Source organism: Sminthopsis crassicaudata, chromosome 4 (genome assembly GCF_048593235.1).
Source record: "Sminthopsis crassicaudata isolate SCR6 chromosome 4, ASM4859323v1, whole genome shotgun sequence".
Lineage (NCBI taxonomy): Eukaryota > Metazoa > Chordata > Mammalia > Dasyuromorphia > Dasyuridae > Sminthopsis > Sminthopsis crassicaudata.
In genome coordinates, this window is record NC_133620.1 from 349,399,647 (window position 1) to 349,422,209 (window position 22,563).

The 22,563-nt window shown below is 56.3% G+C and overlaps 1 protein-coding gene across 1 annotated transcript; it reads left to right on the forward strand.

The window, feature by feature from the left end:
- The first annotated feature begins 5,733 nt into the window (after positions 1 to 5,733).
- MLLT6 (MLLT6, PHD finger containing) lies at positions 5,734 to 22,385 on the forward strand. The gene is given in 22 exon segments (XM_074261337.1): positions 5,734 to 5,814; positions 5,816 to 5,833; positions 5,836 to 5,855; positions 7,371 to 7,455; positions 8,394 to 8,448; positions 8,784 to 8,893; positions 10,031 to 10,134; positions 10,876 to 10,969; positions 11,387 to 11,518; positions 12,164 to 12,262; positions 14,572 to 14,782; positions 15,562 to 16,167; positions 16,396 to 16,577; positions 16,686 to 16,794; positions 17,469 to 17,535; positions 17,616 to 17,767; positions 17,851 to 18,051; positions 18,136 to 18,224; positions 18,515 to 18,867; positions 19,208 to 19,298; positions 19,970 to 20,296; positions 20,708 to 22,385. Coding segments are annotated over 22 exon segments (3,213 nt in total). The 5' UTR covers positions 5,734 to 5,748; the 3' UTR covers positions 20,750 to 22,385.
- Positions 22,386 to 22,563: the final 178 nt, after the last annotated feature.

The window sequence follows — 22,563 nt, forward strand, 5'->3', positions numbered from 1 at the left end:
AAAGCCCTTCACCCCCCAAAATTTTCCTTTATCTTACTCCCCGGCTTTCCCCTTAGTTTTTACCCACTGGAGATGGATGGAGTTTTAGAATTCATTCCTAAGAAACCATGTAAAGTCCAGGCCAACCCTGCCCTCCGTACATACACTTAGCAGCAGGACAGAGGTTGTTTGTCGTTCCGTCTGAAAGAGGACTGGGACATCTGGGAGGTGACGCCATGACATGCAAATGAAATGGATTTAAATGAGAAGGGCTGTGCAAGGTCACCTGCCTCACTTTCCCCTCCAGAGTCACCTGGGACCAGGTTATTCTAGAAAACTATCTAGGATGAAGGGATAAAGGAAAATGACCGGCCAGTTCCTTTCAACTTCACACCTGCCCCGTGACAGTTTCGGATACGGAGCTCAGATGCCTTTTCCCATTAAAACCTACAGGAAGTGTCCTTGGAAGTTCTTTCCAGCCCAAGTCTCCGACTCAGGTCCAGTCCTTTGTCTCTTTAAGCCCGGCACGGAGCGCCCTCTCGGTCCTGCACCTCCCAAAATTCTAGCTCTGTCCGGAGGCCCCGACGCCCTCTTCTGTCCCCCGAATTGCAAACTCTTTTTAAGCACAGCTAACGGAGGACCTCCATTTAGAGGAACGCTATTGGTCTCTTGTAAGGTAAATGATTTATTCACCGGTTGCTAACTTAGTTATCGTGCGTTTCAGGAGGGGGTCCCTTGCAGGTTTTCCGCGGTACACCGGATAAACGAGGGGACTCCGATCCGGGCAGCGCAGCCTCTACTTTTTCCCAGGCTTGTAGTAAAACCAGACGGGGAGAGCTGAGGGCGTGGGGCAGTACAGAAACCTGAGGGGGAATTTGCTAAGGGGGAGTCCGGGCTGGGGAGCGCGACCCGGACGCGCGCACCCCAGGGGGCGGAGACTTCGCTTTTCGACGCGAACAGGCATGTAAATGAGACGCAAATCAACGCAAATCAGCGTGGACTACGTCCTTTCCCGGAGAGCCCCGGCACTAGCCGGCCGGGCTTCGGGACTTTCTGGGGGCTGGAAGCTACTCGGGGTGGGGGGAGGGGGTCTGCTGAGGGCGGGCCGATGGCTTCCCCGGGACGCGCGGGGCCGAGTTACTGAAGCAGGAGCGTAGACAAAACCGAAACAATCACCTCCCCCGCTCCCTTCCTGGAACCGGCGCCCGAAGCTTCGCGGAAACTCTCCGCGGGAGCCGCCTGCTCCCCCGGGGCCGCCCCCCGCCCCCGGCCCCAGCGCCCGGCGAGGGGCGCAAGCGAGGACCCTGCGCCCGGGGTCCTCGGCGCGGCGGGACGGCGAGCGGGTGGGGGGCCGAAGGCGGCACGGGCGGGCCCGAGCAGCAGAGAGAAATGTGGAGTTTCCGCCTCAGCTTCGCGGCGGCGGCGGCGGCGGCTCCTGCCCCACAATCCCCTTCTGGCTCCGGGGACTGGAGTAGAGAGGGGAGGAGGGGGGGAGAGGGAAGGGCGGGCTGAGCCGAGGAAATAATTTTTTGTTTGTCTGATCTGCCCCAGTCTCTTTGGAGCTGAGCCGTGAGGCTGGAGGCGCTAGGGCAGGGGGAGCAAATTCAGGCAAGGACGAGCAGGGGCTGGGTAACGAAGTAAGAGAGAAAGGGAGGAAAGTTAGAGGAGGGCTGAGAACAACCGAGCGAGACCCCCCGTCCGGACCCGTGCTCCGTGGGCAGCGCCGTGGGAGCTTCCACGGCTTCCTGCGCCAGATTAAGCTGGAGACCGACGGCCACGAAGTCGTCTTCCCCAACACCAAGTTCAACATCACGCCAGATTAATTTTAACGCTCCACTTAAATCTAGGCAGTCCCCCAAAGATCCGTCGGGTTTCTTTAAAAAAAAAAAAAAAAAAAAAAACCCGGACTCTCCTGGCGTTCAAATCCCTTCCAATCTGGAACTCAGTCTACTTTTCCAACTTTCTCTTTCTTCTTAACGCAGTTTTGCCAAACTGGACTAACAGCCTTTCAGGAAGAGATGGTTTCACCCCTTCCGCACTCCTTTTCGACAATAAAGGGTGTGCCGATCTTTTAAGATAGAGCCTTCTCTGAAAAGTCTTTGATTCACACCTAGAGTGACTTGAATGAACTTTAAATAATGTGTACATGTATGTTGTGTTTAAGAGTTACAAAGTTATTTCTTCACAGTCGTGGCTCAGAAGTGTTAAGGCATGTGTCTGCAGCCGCACAGCTAGCATTAGGAATGATTTTTTTTTTTAAATGAACAAAAACATTTTCTCTTCTCATCTTCTCCCCTTAAGGGGGAGGGAAAAAATATCTTGCAAATAAATCTGCATAATCAAGCAAAACAAATTTCCGGATAGATCTGACTGAGATAGGAGTGGAATTTGAACTTGGGTCCTGGACTGAGTTAAGACTTCCTCTCAATACTAGGTGCCTTCTTTATCTTACCCATTTGTGCTAATTCTCTTTCATATTATAAGTAGCTGTGTGTATATTGTCTTCTCTGCCCCACTATTGAAAGCTCTTTTAGATCAGGAATTCTTCCTACCTCTTCATTGTCTAACTGTATGTTGCACATAGTCGGCCTTTAATTTATGTTTAGCTGTTGAATCTCAACCTTTTGAGTTGGGATCCCCTAATTTGATAGAAAAAATGAGGATCTATATATCCTTAGAAAAACTTCTCCCACGCTCAACTAACAAACAACGTAGCTGCAAAAAGAAACAGAAATCTCAGTTAATTCCAACAAGCATTTTTAATTTACCTACTATGTAAAAAGTATTGCGCTTGGCAAAGACCAAAATAAATAAATACAAATCCCTGCCCCCAAAGAGTTTGTAGTCTTGGCTTAGTCAACCGGACACTTGACTTAGAATCAATCTCATTAGTTATATATGACCCCTGGCCAAGTTTCTTCATCTGCCTCAGTTTCCTGATCTGCAAAATAGGGATCATACCTCCTAAATAGTTGTTGTCAGGAACGATTAATAGTTTTTATTCTACTATATACTTTGAACCCTTTCCGGAGTTTTTAATTAGGAAAGTTTAATGCATTCCCTCTGGATTCACCTCCCCATCCCGACGTCCCCACCCGTGCGGCTGCTTTCTACCCCGCGCTTTCCTGGAAAAAGACTTAGTTGCGAAGGGAGACAGGGGCAACGTGCACGTAAATGTGAGTGCCAACCAATATTTGGGGGCAAAGTGGATGCCAGGGGAGCGGCCCCTCAACTAGGGGAATAAGCTCAACCCGGCTCCACTCCCGGAATCCTCCTTCTCTTCTCCCACCTCCTTCTTCCTCCCCCAGATCTGATGGATTAGTGAAAGTAAATCCCCCACCTCCAGATTTCAGGTCAAGGACAAGTTCTCTTCCCCAACCCACCCCCCACCCGCAGCGGAACCAATGGGAGACTGGGTTGGGGAGGGGGGAGACAACTAGGAGAAGGGAAAGGAGACGCCTCCTTACTCAGTCTCCTGGACCCCCTAGGACAGAAAATTGCCCCCCCGCCTCGAAAGGCAGCGATCCGGAGCGGGGAGTGGGGGGAGCGCTGTGGAGTAGGGGGTTTCTTAGCCCCTTGATGTTCCGGTCGAACAGGTGCAGGAGAAAAGTGGGCGGGAGGACGGCGGAAGTGTCCGCCAGGGGTAGGAGGGAAAGAAAAGGAGGAGGGAGAGCCTCCACTTTCCCCCCTACCTCTTGTCCCTCTCCCCGTCTATCCTCCGCCCCTATCTTCCCCTCCTCCTTTCCCCCGTCCCAGCTCCCCACGCCAGCCCCTCCCCCCGCAGGAAGCGCGCCCGGCAACAGGGTCTTTGAAGTATTGCCAGGCAGCCCCCTGCTCCAGGCTTCTCCCCTCCCCCACTCCCCTACCTCCTACTAGGTGACCTCTGACCCTGTGGTTATTTAGTGGTCCCTTTGGGAGTGCCTGGGGGGGTTCTGATCACAATCACAAACTTCCCCCCCCCATACTATTCATACCCTCCTACACACAGCCCAAGCTTTGGGGGTAAGCACCTTCGTTTCCCCTTTGAGAAACCATCAGTCTATCAGGGCTCTTATATGGCCATATAAAACCTGGGAGTTTGTCTGGGTCCCCATGCGTTCCCATTGTCATCCCTGAACCCTTATTGCTCTGGACGTCTATCTCACTGTGAGACTGAGTGTACCTGTGAATGAGCTTTTGTGTCCGAGTGTGTATGTATTAGGAAATGCTCACGAAGCTGATGTGTGTGTGTGTAGAAGTGTATCCATTTATCTTTGCACTTGTGTCCGTGGGTGTCTGAGGGTAACTGTGTCCGTGTCTGTGCTTATGTCCACAATTTTAAGTCTGGCTCTGTGAATGAGTGCATCCATCCTAGAACTGAATCTATGATTAGACCTGTGGTTTGAGGATCTTTTGCCTTTCCTCAACAATTAAAATTTATTCATATTATACAAAGCTATCCATATAATGAAAAGTTTGGGTAATATATATATAATGTATTTATACAAATGTCGATGTTTATGAGAGAAAAGCTTGTTTGCACATACTTTTTATGTTACTCTCGGTGGTTAGGGCAGGAAATATTTCATATTTGTGTCCCCATATTGTGTTTAGCACAATACCTAGCACATAGTAGGTGCTGTATAAATCCAAGCCATGTATAATTATTATAGCAGGTGCTTAATTAATATGTTTATTGACCGGGCTGTGGTTATAGCAGCGAGTCGTAGGTCTGTAGTTCCACTCAGGTGCTTGTAGGGCTGTGTGTGAGTTCATGCCTTTCCAGAAGAGGGGTGGGGGTGGGGAGCTGCGGGGCGTTGGGGGATGGGAGAATAGGAAAGGGTCCGCAGCATCCTAGTCCCCAGAGTGAGATCCCAGACTCACACCATTTCTCTTTCCTGGGGGCTCCTCCAAGTCCCTGCTCTAAGTTCCCCTCCAGGGCTGATATTAAGAGAGACCCGCAACCTAAGGACATACAACTAGAGACGCGGAAAAAGAGGCCAAAAACCGGACAGAAAACACGGCCGGAGCTCAGAGCCCCGGACCAACCGAGGTGACAGCGGAAAGTGTGAGTGAGCTAGTGTGCGTGGGGCGGACCGCGAATTTAAAAAAAAAAAAAAAAAAAAAAAAAAAAAAGGAAGAAAGAAACCCTCCCGACCAAGCGAGGCTTTGTTCTCTGAACCTAAGACTTTTACCGAGCTCCGCGGCCATGACTGCTGAGACGGGGCGGGGAGGAGGGAGCAGGAGGGGGCGGGGTGAGGAAGAGGGGGGGGCCGTCTGTGCGCCCGGAGGGTGGGGGCCGGAGGAGGAGAGGAGGAGAGAGGAGGAGAAGGAGGAGGAGGAGGAGGAGGAGGAGGAGGAGGAGGGGGGAGGAGGAGGAGGAGGAGGGAAGGAAGAGAGCTATGCCACTCTCAGCCACCCCGGCCTGGCCGGGCTGCCTCTGCTAAGGGGCCTCTCTTAGTTGGGGCGGGGGGGCCCGGAAGGAGGGGGGCAGGGAGAGAACCAGGTTCTTCTTGGGGTGGGGGGGCGCCCGCCGGGGCATGAGGGCAAGAGCGCAGCGGCGGGGGCGGCCAAGAGGGCGAGTAGGAGCGGAAGAAAAAGAAGAAGAAGAAGAAGAGAAAGAAAAGAAGAGGAGGAGAAGAAGGAGGGGGAGGAGGAGGAGGAGGAGAGAGGGGAGAGGAGCGAAGGAGCCCCCCCTCATCCTCTCCCTCCCTCCCTCCCTGACCCCCCCGCGCACTATCCCGCCCCCCAGCGCTCCCCCACCCCACCCCCCCGGGAGCTCATGGAAGTATGAAGGAGATGGTAGGAGGTTGTTGCGTGTGTTCGGACGAGCGGGGCTGGGCGGAGAATCCGTTAGGTCTACTGCGATGGACACTCGCGTGTAGCGTCGCTGTCCAGTCAAGGTAAGAGGGGGAGGGGGAGGGCGAGACCCCCCCCAGCGGAAGGGGCTGAGGAGAGGGGCGGGGAGTCTGCGCCCCCCATCGCCGGGCCGGCGGAGACTGGCGTCCACTTCCTGGGACTACCCCGAGTCCGTGGGGACCCTGCCCCGAGCCCCATTGCACACACACCTGAAAGGGGAAGGGGAGGTGGAAGGGGACACCCCCCCATCTTCACCCCCATCTCAGGAGGAGGAAGGGGCCACTAGGCTTTGTTTTCTTGCCTATTGTTTCCATCATATTGTTCCCCCCACCCCCCCAAGTTGAATGAGTTTAGAGGGAGTCCAAGGAAAAGGGCGATTAATGGTGTGCTTCATCACCACACCACCCCGCCTGCCCCATTCCGAGTTTGGGGTGACCAGAATAAAACTCTTCTTTTCCACCCCCCCCCCCCAATCTTAACCCCATTTGGTTAATTTGGTTCTTGCTTCGTGGTAAAAAGGGAGGTCAGAAAGAGTCAGCCCTGCCCCCCCCCAGCTTCCGGATTAGAGAAGGGGGGGTATTAGGGAGGTAAGAGCAGGGACTTAGAGCCCTGGGGGGTTGAGGTAGGTAGAGACTTTAAGGGGTGTTGTAATGAGGGTGAGACTCGGAAGATGTTTCTAGGGAAAGGTGTGGGACCGTAGATACTGGTTTTGGGAGTTTCCGAAGCAGCACATGACTAGATGGTTCAACCCTGGAGGAATTGGGGGGTGAGGGAGACAGAAGACACCTGGATCTTAGCATCCCATTCGGTCTTCCTCTTGGAAGCCCCCCCCCTTATCCCCGATTATCATGGGAACAGCCCCTGTTGCCCAGGAGCCCAATTGCTGTGGCTGTTGGCAGCTCCTCCCCAGAGTTAGTTTTCTGGCACCTGCCCTTGTAGGTGACTTCTGACCTGTGCTACCCAGCTAGCTAAAGTGAAGGACATAGAGGATACCGTTTTTTCTGCTTTGACTATTTATTTCCCCCTCCAGAATAACATATACATAGCAAACCTCAACATGACTTGTTCGTAGAGTGTAAATAAATATTCCCTTTTTTATGTAGTTTCTGATGACGGGGAAGAGGGAAAGCTAGGAGGAAATTGTGTATGAGGGAGGTCATCTAAAGGTCTAAGGCAAGGACCCAAATTCCTACCTCCAGGGCCTACCATTGATTTTAGGGAATGGGGTTGTCTTGTTGTGTGGTCATGTGTGATTGTCATGTTTTGATGTTGTATGGTTATGTAGTTGTGTGGTTGTATGTAACCCCTTGAAGAATTTCCCAAAGAATTGGTGGAGAATAAGATATAAGAGCCAAGGAGGTTGGCTTATCCCTATGAAGGTGCACCCTCTCTACTCCCTCTGCACCCCCCATCCTACCCACAATTCCTAAGGGAGTCATTAAGAAAATTGCTTCAAGCCAGCTCTCAAGAGCCCCCTCCCCATCCCCCCCATTCTGGGGCCCTTGTCCTTAAGGGGACTCTGGGCACTGACTTGACCCTTCCTACCCCACCCCCCAAGCTTGCTATGGCATCGTCCAGGTGCCCACCGGACCCTGGTTCTGCCGGAAATGTGAGTCACAGGAGCGAGCCGCCAGGGTGGTGAGTATGCTCCCCTCACATCTGCTCCCCTGGACCCTCCACCAATTTCCCTGGCAACAAGGCTGAGCCTGGAGAGTTTTGAGTTTAGGTCAAGCCTGGGTTCCTAAGTGCCCATCCCCCAATCCTGTTACTTAGATACCCAAGTCCTGAGTGTTTGGTTCCCCCCCTTGAGACCTAGAAATTTGACATTGAGGCCTTCCATTCTTTACATGTACCCCCATCTGTGACACTGATTCCTCCATTCCTGACTCTGAGCACCTAATTCCTGACACTCAGTTCTCTGACACTGACTCCTCCATTTCTGATACTGAGTTCCCAGCACCCAACATTGAACCTTCCCATTCTTTTCATGGACCCCTATCTCTGACACTAAGTTCCCAGCACCCAACATTGAGCATTCCCATCTTTTACATAGACCCCAATCTCTGACACTGACTCCTCCATCTCTGACCCTGAGTTCCCAGCACCCAACATTGAAACTTCCCATCCTTTACATGGACCCCAATCTCTGACACTGACTCCTTCATCTCTGACACTGAGCTTCCAGCACCCAACATTGAACCTTCCCATCCTTTACATGAACCCCCATCTCTGACATTGACTCCTCCATCTCTGACACTGACTCCATCTGACACTGAGCTCCTAGCACCCAACATTGAGTCTTTCTATCCCTGACATTTATTGTGCCTCCTCATAGGGGACCTTAAACTCATATCACACTCCAGTTGAACCTCCATATCTCATCCCTAACATTGAACATAAGAGCTTTTCATCCCCAGCACTTAGTCCCTCAATCCCCAGAGTTGGGGCCTTTTAAACTTACTTTCAATGGAGCCAGGGAGGGCTCAAAAGAAATCCTCCCAGGCCCTCCCTTCTCCCCTGGCCATATTTTAAATGCCCTCTCTGACACCTCATTTCTGCCCTGTATTTTCTTATAGAGGTGTGAGCTGTGCCCACACAAAGATGGGGCATTGAAGAGGACAGACAATGGAGGTGAGCAAGGGAGCCCCTCCTCCTACTACTATAGGATTAACCCTTCCATGCGCGTTGACTCTCTGGGGGCTCCCCTGCCCAGGCCAGACATATTTATGCTCAACTTGGGCTGAGGGTTCCTAGCCTCGGAAGGGTTAGGAAGGAACTGGGAATTTTTCTTTGTGATGCCCTGAATTAAATGACATTGGAGTTGTTTGAAATGAATGTAAATGAAGATTAGTGGTCTGGGTTTCATGTTGAGAGTGAAGATTCTGGGCTGGAGGAGGAGGGTTCTGCAGAGACTAAATGCCTGAAGGTTAGGGCTGGTCCCTGAAATTTGTCTCTTTGCCTCTTAGGCTGGGCCCATGTGGTGTGTGCCCTGTACATCCCCGAAGTACAATTTGCCAATGTGCTTACCATGGAGCCCATTGTCCTACAGTATGTGCCCCACGACCGATTCAACAAGGTCAGTCCTTCACTCAGCCTTCTCAGGGTCTGTCCCTCTGTCCTTCATCCATCCCTCTATCAGGTCTCTCCAGCTTCTGCCATTCTTCCATAAAGCTGTGTCCATCTCACTGTCCACTTTTCCATCTGTCTTCCCATCTTACTCAGTTCAGCCAAGTCAGCATGTTGTCTTGATCAGCTTCCTCTCTTCTTCTTCCCTGGAGATCCCAGCATCCTCTCTTTTTGCCTCCCTTCATACCTATACTACACATACAAAAACCTCAAACACCCAAGCCAGAGAAAAATGGGCTCTGGAGGAAAGACACTTTTGTTTGTTTGTTTTAGTAGAAGTAGCACAAGAAGGGTAGCTAGATGGCACAATGCCTAGAACACCAGCCCTGGAGTCAGAAGGACCTGAATTCAAATCCAGCCTCAGATACTTAACATTTCCTTTTTGTGTGATCCTGGACAAGTTACTCCTCAATTGCCTCTCCCAAAATTAATTAGTTAATTAATTAAGATGTAACCCCAGATTCAACATCTGAAGACCCAAGGTTAGAATTTCAGTTCTGACATGTACTGGTTGTTTGATCTTGGGGCAGTCACTTAAAACCTGGATTCCCTCTAGGTCTTCTCATATGTATAATGGAGAATAATCCTTGCACTGCCTACTTCCTGGAGTAGCTGTAGAAATAAAGTTTTCAAAGCCTCAACTCACTGAGTTATTATTAGGAAAGATTGAGGTTGTACCTTGGGAATGCTCTGTATTGTGGAACAAGAAGATATCAAGGAATTGGGGGATAAGAGCCCTGGAAGAAAAAAGGAAGGGGGCAATGGATTGGATCAGGCAGGATGGAAAGAGGGAGCCACATGGCCTTAGAGCCAGGAAGGGGAGTAGGTGGCACAGAGGGCTGCAGAAGGAAAGAAGGAACATAATAAGGGTTTGGTTTTTTAAATATTATCTTATTTGATCCTCATCATAAGCCTATGTAGCAAGTGCTGTTATCTTTATTTTACAAATGAGGAAACTGAGTCTCAGGCTAAGTGATCCCCAGTGTTACATGGTAAACATCTGAGAATGGATTTGAAACCAGCCCTTCTTTTCTCCAAATCCAAGGCTCTCTGCCCTGAGACCCCGTAATTCCATTGCTTTCTCTAGACTTGTTACATCTGTGAGGAGCAGGGCCGGGAGAGCAAGGCAGCCTCGGGAGCCTGCATGACCTGTAACCGACATGGCTGTCGGCAAGCCTTCCACGTCACCTGGTGAGCCATCCCCTATCCTCATGTGCCCTTGCCCCCAGATGCTCTCTCAGAGCCATATGGTCCCCAGGAAAGATGAAGGGTAGAAGTGGACTCAGTCTGAACTGGATTCTGGCGACTTCACCCTTCTTTTGCATGCTTATTTGCTTACATTTTGGACAAATCACTTCCCTTGCTGGGCCTCAGTTTGCACATCTGTAAAATGTTTCAATAAAGGACTTCTGAGGTCCCATCCAACCCTAAATCTGTAGAATTGACATCCCAAAATAAATTCTTGGTTTTTCATCAAAGGCATAACTGATCTGTTTGTTCCAGGTTCTGCCCTTTAGTGGTGGTTAAAATAATGTGCCAACACATACACACACACACACACACACATAGTATATAGATATCTGGCTAAATCCTATTTAAGATGATGCCTTGCCTATATGTGTGTGTATACACATATGTGTACATATATATTTACACACACACACATATATATGTATATGTTACTCACATGTATATGACCACATCCTATATATGTATATGACCACTGTGCAAATGAGGGCTTTGTCTGTTGACATCCCAGGTATGGGTCAAAAAGCAGAAAATGTTTCCATTAGCTATTGTTTCTAATAATTATGAGTTTTCAGAGAAGGGACTAGAGGGTGGTCTGGCTGGGAGGGAAAGGGGGTTGTTGGTGGTCTGCAGCAGGAGCCCTCTATCATGCTAACTTTGCCTGGGATTGGGTTGGGGGCTCAGCGCCCAGATGGCTGGTCTGCTATGTGAAGAAGAGGTCTTAGAAGTGGACAACGTCAAATACTGTGGCTACTGCAAGTACCACTTCAGCAAAATGGTGAGTTGGGATGGTTCTTGTCTTTCCTGCCCATCCCATCAGTGCCCCAGGGGGGCCTTTGCTGCCAGTCTAGCAGAAAGCACTGGGTTCGAGTCAGAGGGCCTCTCCTTATGAGCTCTTGGCAAGTTCCTTAGCCACTCCAGGCCTAAAAATGACTGGACGGTCTCTGAGATCTGGCCCCTTGACCGGGAAAGGGAGCTCTTGCTCTGTGGGAGGGAGGGCTGGGGGTTAGAGGGAATGGCGAAGTCAAGGGGAAAGAGTATCTGGGGACACCCTAGAGACGGTTTGACATGCATGCCCCGGAAGAGGCAGAGTGTGGATGCTTGACCTTAATGGTCTTTTTGGTGGACTGGTGAGAAGAGGGTTTGACCCAGGCCCCCCCAACAGCCCGCCCATTCCCCTCCACCCCTCCGCCAGAAGCCGTCGAGGCACTCCAGTGGGGGCTCCGGGGGAGGCAACAGTAGCTTCATCGCGGGTCGGAGAAGCCAGTCCGCCTCTCCATCCTCCCAGGAGAAGCACAGTTCCCACCACGAAAGAGGCCCCAAGAAGGTAGGTCATCCCCGGGGAGGGAAAGGGAAACAGGGCACCTGCTGCCCCCTGGGATGCTGGGGGGAGACGGAGCATCTCAGAGTTGTGGCTCCACTGGGGGTGTAAATGAAGAGTCCAGATGAGGTGACGCGGCTCTGGGCCCCATCCTGGGATCCAAGTTGATGGGTGTGCAGGGGGGAGAAGGTCCTGGGAGGAGGTCCATCCACCTTCCCAGATGGGGGGTTGCCCATGTGCCTGCGGCTTGTCTTTGCCCACCCCACCCCCACCCGAGGCCGTGGGTGACCGCCTGTCCGTGGGTGTCAGTTGGTGCCCCAGTGTGGACGTCCTTGCTGGGTTGTGTGTCGAGCTGGGTCGCTGGCATGATAATGGAGCAAGCTATTTTTAGTAGGCAGCAGAGAGAGGGGGAGGGGCCAGGAATCACTGAGGAACCTGTGTGTGCCTCCCCATCCCTGAGCGCCCCATCCCAGCCTCCAGCCTGGTTCCAGGTGGGAGACACTGGAGGGGGAAGGGGCCTCACCCAGCCCCTTCCTGCGCTTCCTCAGCTGCCTCTGCCCAGGAAAGGAAGATTTGGCCCAGTACCTGGCCCAGCTCTTCGGCTCCCCCGTTGTCTGCAGTACCTCAGTTTGCTCACCTTTGTCTCTGCAGAGTCGTAAGGACAAGGATCGGCTTAAGCAGAAGCACAAGAAGAGGCCCGAGTCTCCCCCCAGAATCCTCACTCCTCCTGGGCCCCCTGTCACTGACAAGGTACCAGCTGCCGGCGCTCCTCCTACCCTGGGCAAGGGAAAAGGGGGCGTGGGGCATGGGGAGACCCTGCCCAACCCCAGTGGCTCCCTCAAGCCAAGCTTCCAGGTGTGAACCCCAGGCGGGAGACCCAGAACAGCTGTTATTATTGTAGTAGTAGTAGTATTATCTGGCTGGGCAGCCTTGGGACGCTCTGCTGCACCTCTCTGGGACTCAGTTTCTCTGCCTGTAAAATGAAGGGGTTGGACTGGGTGAGCTCCCACTGCCTCAGACTGTGAGCTCCTCCACAGCCGCTGGCTGGTCCCGTTGCCATGTCCCTGTCCCAGAGAAGGTAGAAGGGAGCGTTCTCTCCCCACCTTGTGGAAAAGGGGGTGGTCAGCAGTGCTGGGGAGGGCAAGTCCCTCAGCTTGCAGGGTCTTTGGGCCGAGGAATTGCAGCCAAAAGAGCAACTCTAGCTCCCTCCTTCTGTGGCCCCGAGGCAAGGTGATCTGCCACTGCCACCCCCCAGGTCAGTCAGCAGGGGGCGGAGACCCCCACTCCCCACCCCCTCTTCCCTAGCAGCCTGTGAGGTGTCCCTGGGTAACGAAAAGCTCCTTCCCAGGCCCTCCTCTGGAGAGGAGAAAGCCAGACTTTTGAAATTGACCCCAAATGCCGTTCCCTTGAATGAAGGTTCACTGCTCCAGCACCTCAAGAAGGGCTGTGTTGCCACCCTCCCTCTCCCCTGGCCCCTCCCCTCACTCTCCCCGTGCAGCACCTTAGTCAGGCCCTCTTCCCAGCCCTGCCTGCTCCAGCTGTGTACCACGGGGCCCTGGTGGGTCAGACCTGCCACACGGAGAGATAGAACATCTGGCAAACAGAGCTCCCGCCTCTCTCCTTGCCTGGGAGTCTAATCCCAAAGAGAGGGGCACTGGGAGCCCTGCCCACCCTCCCTCCGGCCCACTCCATTCTATGAGGCCCAGGGTTCTGAGAGGCCCCCTTCTTCATCTCTGCCCCTCCCTGACAGGAGGCTGGCAGCGCCCAGGGCAGTTTGGCACAGGGACTGGGTATCAGGTTGCCCCAGTGATGTTGCCATAGTGACTGCCCAAGTTGCCCAGGCGTAGTAGCCTTCTCCTTCTCCCCCTTCTTTGCTAGGGGGCGGGGAGGGAAACTTGGCCGTAGAATTCGGCTCCCTCAGTCCTGAGGCTGCGCCCACTTGGTGTAAAGAAGCCCAGGGGAGCCTTGCTGGGGCATCGGGCATCCAGAGGCAGGAGTGGAGGCAGAGCCGTGTGCCCCTGGCTGGCAGGGCGTGTGTCTCCCCGGGCAGATAGGAGCACGCCCCTGGTGTCTGCGTGTGAGCTTGCATGAGGGTGACCGCTTATGTCCACAACGTGTGACACGTCTGTCTGCAAATGCACACGTTCGTTTGTGCTGCTTTGGGAGCATATGCCCAGAGATGCCCAGGTTCCAAACGGCCAGCTGTCCCCTTATAACCTTCCCTCCCCCACAGTTCTCCCTGACTTCCCTCAGATTAGAGCCACATCTGGCTCTCCTCACAGTTCCAGCTGTGGTGTAGCATAAAGAGTGAAGATTGTGCTCTGTCAGGAGGTGTCTTCCTCTTCCAGCCCCTATTCTTCTCCCCCATTATCATGTGGGGCTGGCTGGCAGCCTGCCAGCTTCTTGCTTCCCAGGCCTGAAAATTCCTAGCACCCTATAACACTGCTGCCCCGCCTGCATCAGCACCTGGGGAGGCTCCGTCCCCTGCTACGGCTGCCTCCAGACCAGGCCCCCTCTTAGTCCTTCCTCCTCCATTTGTTTCCATTGATTGGAAGCTCCATAGCAGGACCCTGCCTCCCCCTCTCTGAGCGTGTCCCCAAGTCTCCAAGGGCTCCCTGAGTCTATCAGCAGAGCCAGATGTAGCAGCTCTTGGTCCAGGGCAGTTGTGGGGAGGTGGCACAGCGGGACAGCCTCTCTCCCAGAAAATGTGGTTTGTGCCCCTCTGGGGGATGGGAGATTGGGCTGGGAGAGGGCAAAACTAAGTTCGAATTCTCCCTCAAACATTTAGTAACTGGGGAACCCAGGCAAGCCACAGAACCTCTCTAAGCCTGTTTCCTTATCTGTAAAATGAGGGACTTGAACTCAGCTCTGAATCTTTGATCCTTAGATTTGGTGGAAAAAGGAGAGAATCATCCCCACCCTAAGAGTGGCAGGGTGGGGGCAGGGGAGCACATCTCCCCTCTGATCTCTCTTCCCAGACCTTGGGGCAATGGACAGAATTCCCCATCTACCCTAGGAGGAAGGCTGATTCTCAGTCCTACTTCTCTTTGTCCCCTCAGGGCTCCTCTTCCTCTTCCTCTTCCTCTCACCATGAGGGCAGTGCCCGGGAACCTCCCGAGGGCAGCAGGGATGCCAAAGGGAAAAAGTCTTCCAGCCACAGCCTCAGCCACAAGGGCAAGAAGCTGAGCAGTGGGAAAGGCGTGGCCAGCTTCACCTCTGCTTCCTCCTCTTCCTCCTCCTCTTCCTCTGGAGGGCCCTTCCAGCCCACAGGTGAGTGTAAGAGCTGAGGGGCAGCCCGAGGGACTGGGACCCAGCCCAATTCCACCTTTTAAAGGAAACATGGAGATGAGTGTTCTAGCAGCGAAGGAGCCAGTCTCAGAACCGGGGAAACCGAGTTCAGATTCTGCCTGGGATACCTATTGCCTATGTGAGCATGAGTAAATCCCTTAGTCTCTTGATACTTCTTAAACTGAGTGGCGACCCCAAGTGGGGTCCCGTAACTGAATGTGGGGGTTACAGAATGATGATTTATTTTCAGGAAACGTTTGGTTTGTATATCTCTTTGGTCTAACTGTAATCCAGGGTCACATAAAAACTTCTTGGGCAAAAAGGTGTTGTGAGTGGGAAAAGTCTAAGCAGTTCTGCTCAGTATCACTAAGCTGTGGACAAGTGCTGCCCGGAACTAATGGAGGACTTCTCTCCTCTGGGACTTTACTCTAACCAGGAGATCCTGTTCTGACCCCATCGCAGCCTTGTTGGTTTATGCAGCACTTATTTCATGGTGGTAGATTCAGGAGAGAAAAGCACTGGTGGTCCGTCCCTTTCTGGTCCTCAGTGCGCTCCTAAGTCCCAGTTCTTCCAAATGAGTAGCCAGGATCTGCCCCTTCTACCGCCTTTTTCTCCTCCGAGTTTTAGCTGTGTGTGCCTCTTCCTCAGGCAGGTCTTGCTCCCTCAGGCTGGCTGCCGTGCCCTCCTCTCCCCGTGTCCCACAGGTCCCACAGAGGGGTCTTGTGTTCTAGCCCTGACTAAGCCTCCTCTTTTGTCCGCAGTCTCTTCCCTGCAGAGCTCCCCGGACTTCTCGTCCTTCCCTAAACTGGAGCAGCCGGAGGAAGAGAAGTACCCCAAGACCACACCCCCTGGGCCACCGGCCCCTGTTTCACCCCCCGCCTCCGAGCCCCCCAAGGCTGATGTTTTTGAGCAGAAGGTGGTGTTTTCTGGCTTCGGCTCCATCATGCGCTTCTCCACATCGGCTTCGGGCACGGCCCGGGCCCGGGTGCCATCTCCAGGAGAGTACAAGGCCCCCCACGTCCCTGGGGGAAGCAGCGGGCCTGGCAGCCACAAGAGGATGCCCTCCCTGAGTGCCGCCTCCGAGGAGGTGGCGGAGGGCCTGAAGGAGAAGAAGCACAAAGGGAGCAAGAAGAACCGGCACGGGCCGGGGAGGCCCAAGGGGAGCAGGAACAAGGAGGGGGGAGGAGGGCCCTTGGGACCGCCCCTCCCTGGGGCCCAGCTGGCCGGCTTCACTGCCACAGCGGCCTCGCCCTTCTCCGGGGGCTCCCTGGTCAGTGCCGGGGTGAACAGCGCCTCAGCTTCCCGGACCTTTGGACACCAAGCGGCACTGCCCAGCCTTAGCCTCGAGTCTCCGCTGCTTGGGGCAGGTAGGAATCTTCTGCGGTCTTCCCAGGGGCAGGTGGAGGACCTACACTTGGGCTGGGGGGGGGGAGGGGCAAGGCAAGAGCTAGCGTCCCGCCAGGTCCAATCCCTCCGCCATGCTGGGATTCCCGTGAGAGAGATCAGGCCGGGGGACCTGAGCTCGGGAAGCGGGGGCTCACGGCCGGCAGGAAATGGGATGAGCTTTCTCCCGGGTCTGCTGCCCTTCCCCCTAGGGATCTACACCAGTAACAAGGACCCCATCTCGCATGGCGGCGGCGTCCTTCGGGCCGTGTGCAGCACGCCGCTCTCCTCCAGCCTCTTGGGCCCCCCAGGCACCTCGTCTCTGCCCCAGCTAAGCCGGTCCCCCTTCGCCAGCACCCTGCCCGCCTCCTCGGCCTCCATCTCCACCACCCAGGTGAGCGGGGGTGTGGGCTGTCAGGCCCCCGGAGCCCGTGTCCCCGTCCCTGCAGGGCCCGGGTTGTCCCTTTCGGTGAATCCGGGAAACCCCGTTTCTCCGCTCCAGGTATTCTCGCTGGCTGGCTCCACCTTCAGCCTCCCTTCTTCCCACATCTTTGGGACCCCTCTGGGCTCCGTGAACCCCCTCCTCACACAGGCTGACAGCAGCCGAACAGGTACGGGGTGGCACCCAGGGCCCCTGGCCGCCCCCCCCCCCCAGGGAGGACTCAGCCCCGAGGGGGGGCGGGGCGGGATGTAAAAGAGAATCCTTGCTGCCGGATCGCCGTGTGGTTTTTGGAGCAGCCTCCTCACAGACCCGAGGGGCGGGTGCGAGAGACAAGGAAGCTGAGGCCTGGAGTGTCTCGCTCAAGGAGGGAATGGCCTTTCTGGGCTCTCTCAGCCGTTCGGCCGGGCCCTTGTGGCCCTTCGGGGGGCCTGGGAAGAGCGGCCGCGGCCCCTCTCAGCGCCCTCCGCCCCATTCATTCTACACTCAAATGGTCTTCGGCTTTGCCGGCTGCAGCTCCGCCTCTGGCCCCCTAGAGGGAGCCTCGGCCCGGGAGTGGCCGCAATCTGATTGGCGGGGAGGTACCACCTGCCCCCCCAGGAGGCGGGGCTTTCCCACCTGGGTCCATCCAAAGGCCCCGAGCCCACTTCCTGCTGGAAACTAGTGGCGGAGCTTCGTCGGTGACTAGTTAGGAACGGGACCGGGGGGCGGCTGAGGGGAAGCTCGCTGAGGGGAGGCGGGGGCACGCGGCCCCCGGAGCCGCAGGCCGGGAGCCGCGGGGGTCCGGGGGCGGGCCGGGCGCTCGGGGCTGTGCGGGCTCGGGCCCACCCCGCCTCTCTTTTCCAGAGCCCGGCCTGGAGGAGTGCAGCTTCGGGTGCCGGGGCACGTCCCCCCAGGAGAGCCTGTCCTCCATGTGAGTCCGGGGGGCGGGGCCGGGCCGGGGAGAGGGCCCGCGAGAGCTCGGGGCCAGCGTCCTGTCTCTTGACCCCGCAGGTCCCCCATCAGCAGCCTCCCCGCGCTCTTTGAGCAGACGGCGGCCTCGGCTCCGTGCGCCGCCGGCAGCCAGCTGGATCCCGCGGCCCAAGGCACCGCCAACATGGAACAGCTGCTGGAGAAGCAGGGCAACGGGGAGGCCGGAGTCAACAGTGAGGGCCTGGCCCTGGGGGTGGGGGGGCGGGCGCAGAGGCGCCCCAGCTCCGCCCCTCCCTGACCCCTTCTCTCCCGCCAGTTGTAGAGATGCTGAAAGCCCTGCACTCGCTGCAGAAAGAAAACCAGAGGCTTCAGGAGCAGATCATGAGCCTAACGGCAAAGAAGGAGCGGCTCCAGATCCTCAACGTGCAGCTCTCAGTGCCCTTCCCCGTGGTGCCCGCCGGGGTGCCCGCCGCCAACGGGCCCGCCCCCCAGGGTCCCTACTGCCTGCCTCCCAACGGTGAATGGGGAACCGCGGCTGGGGTGGGGGGGCACTGCCAACGTCCCCCTCCTGACCCGCTGTCCCTCCTCCCTTTCCCCGCAGCTGGCAGCAGTGACTCCCTCAGCACCAGCAAAAGCCCCCCTGGCAAGAACAGCTTTGGCCTGGAGAACTCCCTCTCCATGTCTTCCGAGGTATGGCAGCAGGGCGGCACCCTTAGGCAGGTTTCCCCGTGGGGGAGGGGTGCCAGGCAGCACTCCTGCCTCTGATGCCCAGTGCCCCCATCTCTGGGGACGGCCTGCCAGCATGGCCCCTCCCCTCCCTCACCCAGTCCTGGGGATGGCAGCGGGCTTGTTGGGGCTCATGGTGGCGGAGCATTCTTTGAGGCAAAGCTGTTGCTTCGGGGGGGCAGCAGGGGATGGCAGCAGTGGCCTGGTGCTGGCGCGCTTTGCTCAGGTTCTGACCCCCACCTCTCCTCCTGCAGGACCCTCACTCTGGGTGCCCGAGCCGAAGCAGTTCCTCACTGTCCTTCCACAGCACACCTCCACCCCTGCCCCTCCTACAGCAGAGTCCAGCTACCCTCCCCCTGGCCCTGCCTGGCCCCCCGGCCCCTCAGCAGCCACAGTCACAGAACGGGTTGGCCCGGGGGGCTGGAGGAGTTGGCTTAGGGACAGTGTCCATGGCTGATGGCCTCCTCGGAGGCCTGGCAGGGGGAGGGACGCTGCCCCTCAATGGACTTTTAGGCGGGCTCAATGGGGCTGTGGCCCCCTCGACACCCACCGGCCTGAACCAGGGCAGCGGAACCCCAACAATGCAACTTCCAGGGGGACTCAGCAGGTGAGAGGGTGGGGAAGTTTTAGGCAACTAGTGTAATGAGAAAGAGAGGAGCATGTCCAAGTCACAAAAGGCTGTCCCCGCAGCCACGGAGCTGCTCTCCACACGGCTCAGAGAGCTGGCCTCTCCTCTCCCTGCCCAGTTTAAAAGTGTCTCCTCGGCACCGAAACCCCCTTCTCCTGCTTCCTTCCCTCACCCGGCGGGGGTGGGGGCGTCCCTCCTGCTACATTAGCTCTCCCTAGTCTGACCTAAGGAAAGGCCAGGGGCTGCCCCTCAATGGCCTCCCCGCTCTGCTATTGGGGCCGGAGGGAGTGCGCCCTGATCTCTCTCCTCTCCCCGGCAGTCTGACCGAACAGCAGAGACACTTCCTCCAGCAGCAGGAGCAGCAGCTGCAGCAGCTCCAGCAGCTTCTGACCTCGCCTCAGCTGACCCCGGTAACTCAAGCCCAGTCACCCCCCACCACGTGCTCGGGAACTCCCAGGGCCCACCCGTGTTCCCCCGGGGGATTCCTAGCAAAGTGACCCCACACCTCAGGGCTTCCCTTTCCCCTCCCCCTCTGCTTCCTATTGTGGCACTGCCTAACAGTGCCCATGCAGCAGCAGCACTCAGGCCCTGAGGTCTTTGCTATAGGAGGCCCTGGCCAGTCTCCCTTCAGCCCATGTGACCTTGTTAATCCCCTGTTCTGCCCTCAGTTTTTTCCTGTAAAATGAGAGGGGGGCACATCACTCCCCTCGCAGTTCTAGACCCTTAACCTGCAATGACAGAGTGTAAGAATGGGAGAGAGATTCTTCTAGAAAGGGAACCAAAGGGCTCATTGGGGGTGTCAGGAGGCTCTGCTCGGGGATTGGCCACTTCAGGGAGAGGGAAGAGAGCAGGAAAAATCGAGAGCCTGAATCTGGAACCTGGCCCAGGCAGCCCCTTCAGCAGCCCCAAGTGTCTTCCTTGTGTAAACTAGGGGAAACAGGGACTTCAGATAAGATGGGCTGCCTTCCTTCGTGGAGTTTATTTTGAGCCGGGGGGTGGGGCGGGCAGAGTGGACTTCAGGGAAGGGAAAGAAAGCTCAAGGACCAGCCCAGCACCAGTTACCCTGTCCTCCCTACTCCAGGACCACCAGACTGTCGTGTACCAGATGATCCAGCAGATCCAGCAGAAGCGGGAGCTGCAGCGGCTACAGATGTCCGGAGGCTCCCAGCTCCCCATGGCCAGCCTGCTGGCAGGCGGCACAGCCCCTCTGCTGCCCTCAGGCACCCCCAGTCTCCTGCCCTCGGCGGCTGCCCCACCCCTGCTGCCCGCGGGCTCTCTGGTGGCTCCGGCGCTGGGCACTGGCACCACCCTCATGGCGGCGGCAGCAGGCGGGCCCCCTGTCCTCACCGCCCAGACCAACCCCTTCCTCAGCCTCCCCGGGGCGGACAACAGCGGGCAGAAAGGAGGGGTGGGTACCGTGCCCTCTGGGGTCCCCTCTCAGCCTTTTCCCCCTGGCACTCTGGAGGGTCGAGTTGTAGCCTCAGCAGAAGGAAGCAGGAAGAAAAAGCCAGCAGGGTAGCAAGGTGCCCGCCCAGTGGTCACCAGTCTAGACCTGGCCCAAGTGGGCTCTGAGGTTGGAGCTTCTCCTCCCTCTTTTCAAAGCTCATGTTTGGGGTCACAGTCCCCCTCGCTCCTGCTCTGGAGGAGACCTTGGGTGGTTGTTTGTGGAGTCACAGATCAGCCCGGCTTTCTCTGACTAGAGGCTGGGTGGTAAAAGAGTATCAAAGGGACTGTGGCAGGAAAGGGGACCAGGGTGCAGAGGAGGTGACCGTCACTCCCTGCTAATGCCCCAGTCTTGTCTCCTCTCCTCTCCTTCCAGAGCGGTGACAAAGGATCCTCATGCAACCAGGAAAAAGGCTAAATCAACCCCTCCCCCTCCCCGCCCCAGGGGGGCTTCAGGGGAAGCCTGGCCCCAGAGGGGGCCCAGCCGCGAGCAGGCACCCGTGCTCAGACACTGGAAAGCCCTGGCATAGAGGAGGTGCAAATGGGTCTCACCCCTCCCGTGCTGAGATCCCGCCACCGGCCTGGCCACAGGACTAAGCAGGGCTTTTGTCAGGGGGGGCCCACAAAGAAATGGGGCAGAGAGGTGAGCCTGGAGCTCCTCCCTCAGGCAGGAGGCTCAGCTCCAACTTATCCGTATCCTTTGAGATTTTCCTCTGCAGGCCAGTCCCTCTTCCCCCTCGTTCCCATCACCCTCTCAGTCCCTCTGGAGACGTCCCCCCTGGGGATTTACTAGGAGAGGAGAGGCGGCTCTGACCCCTGCCGAGGGATCCGTCCTCCCTGACTGGGACGGCCAGGGAAGGAAGTGGATGGAGGGGGCCCACCAGGGCGATGGCTATGTCCTTCCAGCAGACACAAGAGGATGGCGCTCGAGTGGTTTTAATGGCTGCCAAGGCCGTGTCCGATGCTGCCCCCTCCCTCCCCCTGGTCTGGCCTCCGGCCTGAAGAAGGCTTTGAAGCTCTATCAGGGGCAGGGGCTCCCCAGCCCCACTGTTTGCAGGCACGGGGGAAGGGAGGTCAGCTCGGGGTCTTCCATCTTAATAAGTCACATGGAGCCCAGCTTCCTCCCTTCTCCCCAGCCACCCCTCCTGGGGGTTCCTCCTGGGAAGATGGAGGGAGGGGCTAGGTGTGGTCCTGGCCCCCCTCCCCCCACCCCTCACTTCTTTGCACTATTAGAACCTATGGGTGGGGGTGCACTGTGACAGTGCTGGGGGGCCGGCTCTGTGAGTGTGAGTGTGTGTGTGTTTGGGTGTGTACATCACTGGACCCTGGGAAGCTGGGGTGAGAGGAGAGCGGGCGCTGGCGAAGGCCGGGACTAGTGAGGGCGGGAGGGCGAAGGAGGCCGTGACCCCTGGGGCCTCTAGGGGTTTCCAGCTAGGGTAACTGCCGTCTGTTTCTTTCCTGGGTGGCCCTCCCCCAAGGGGCTCTGAGCAGCTCCCCCCCTTCACACATACACACACACACATACGAGCACATACATATGTTAGCACATACACACGCACACACATACACGCACATAGCTGAGTGGCGGGTGGCTAGGGTCCGCTACAGTCCGCTCATTCTGTCTGCCCATTCTAACCTCTGCCTTCTCCTCAGGCCCAGGGAAGCCCCCAGGAATCAGGGCTGGGGGAGGGAAGCAAACTGTAGCCTGCCTTCCCCAGGAGGAAGCCCTCTGCCCAGCAGCCATTCCTCTTGGGTGGAGAGCCAGGAGGCTCTCCCCCCTCCCAGAAAGCCAAGGACAGGATGAGTTTGGGGGTGCTAAAGAGGTCTGCTTCAGTTGCACTGGGATGGGGGTGGATCATAGGGGGCGTCATCGGAAAGGGCAGAGGCAGGGAGAGATCCTTTCATACCCATCCAGATATGTGTGCTTTGTCATTCTTTTTGCATGTGTGGTTTCTGTGTTTCTGTTTTGGGGTTGTTTTTTTTTGTTTTGTTTTGTTTTGTTTTGTTTTTTAAATAAAGAAAAGGAGATGTATATATTTTTGGCAACGACAGAAGACGTAGCGCAGATATATTTTTGCCCACGCTGCTCAATTGGTTCTTTTCTGATACTGAAAATAATATTAATCCTGTTGATAAGACACAGGGAGCCTGAGGAGGGAGGGGGGGCATCCCCCCCGGGCAGTCTCTGAGGCTCACCAAGAGCTCAGGGGGCAATGTTGGAAATCTCAGAAA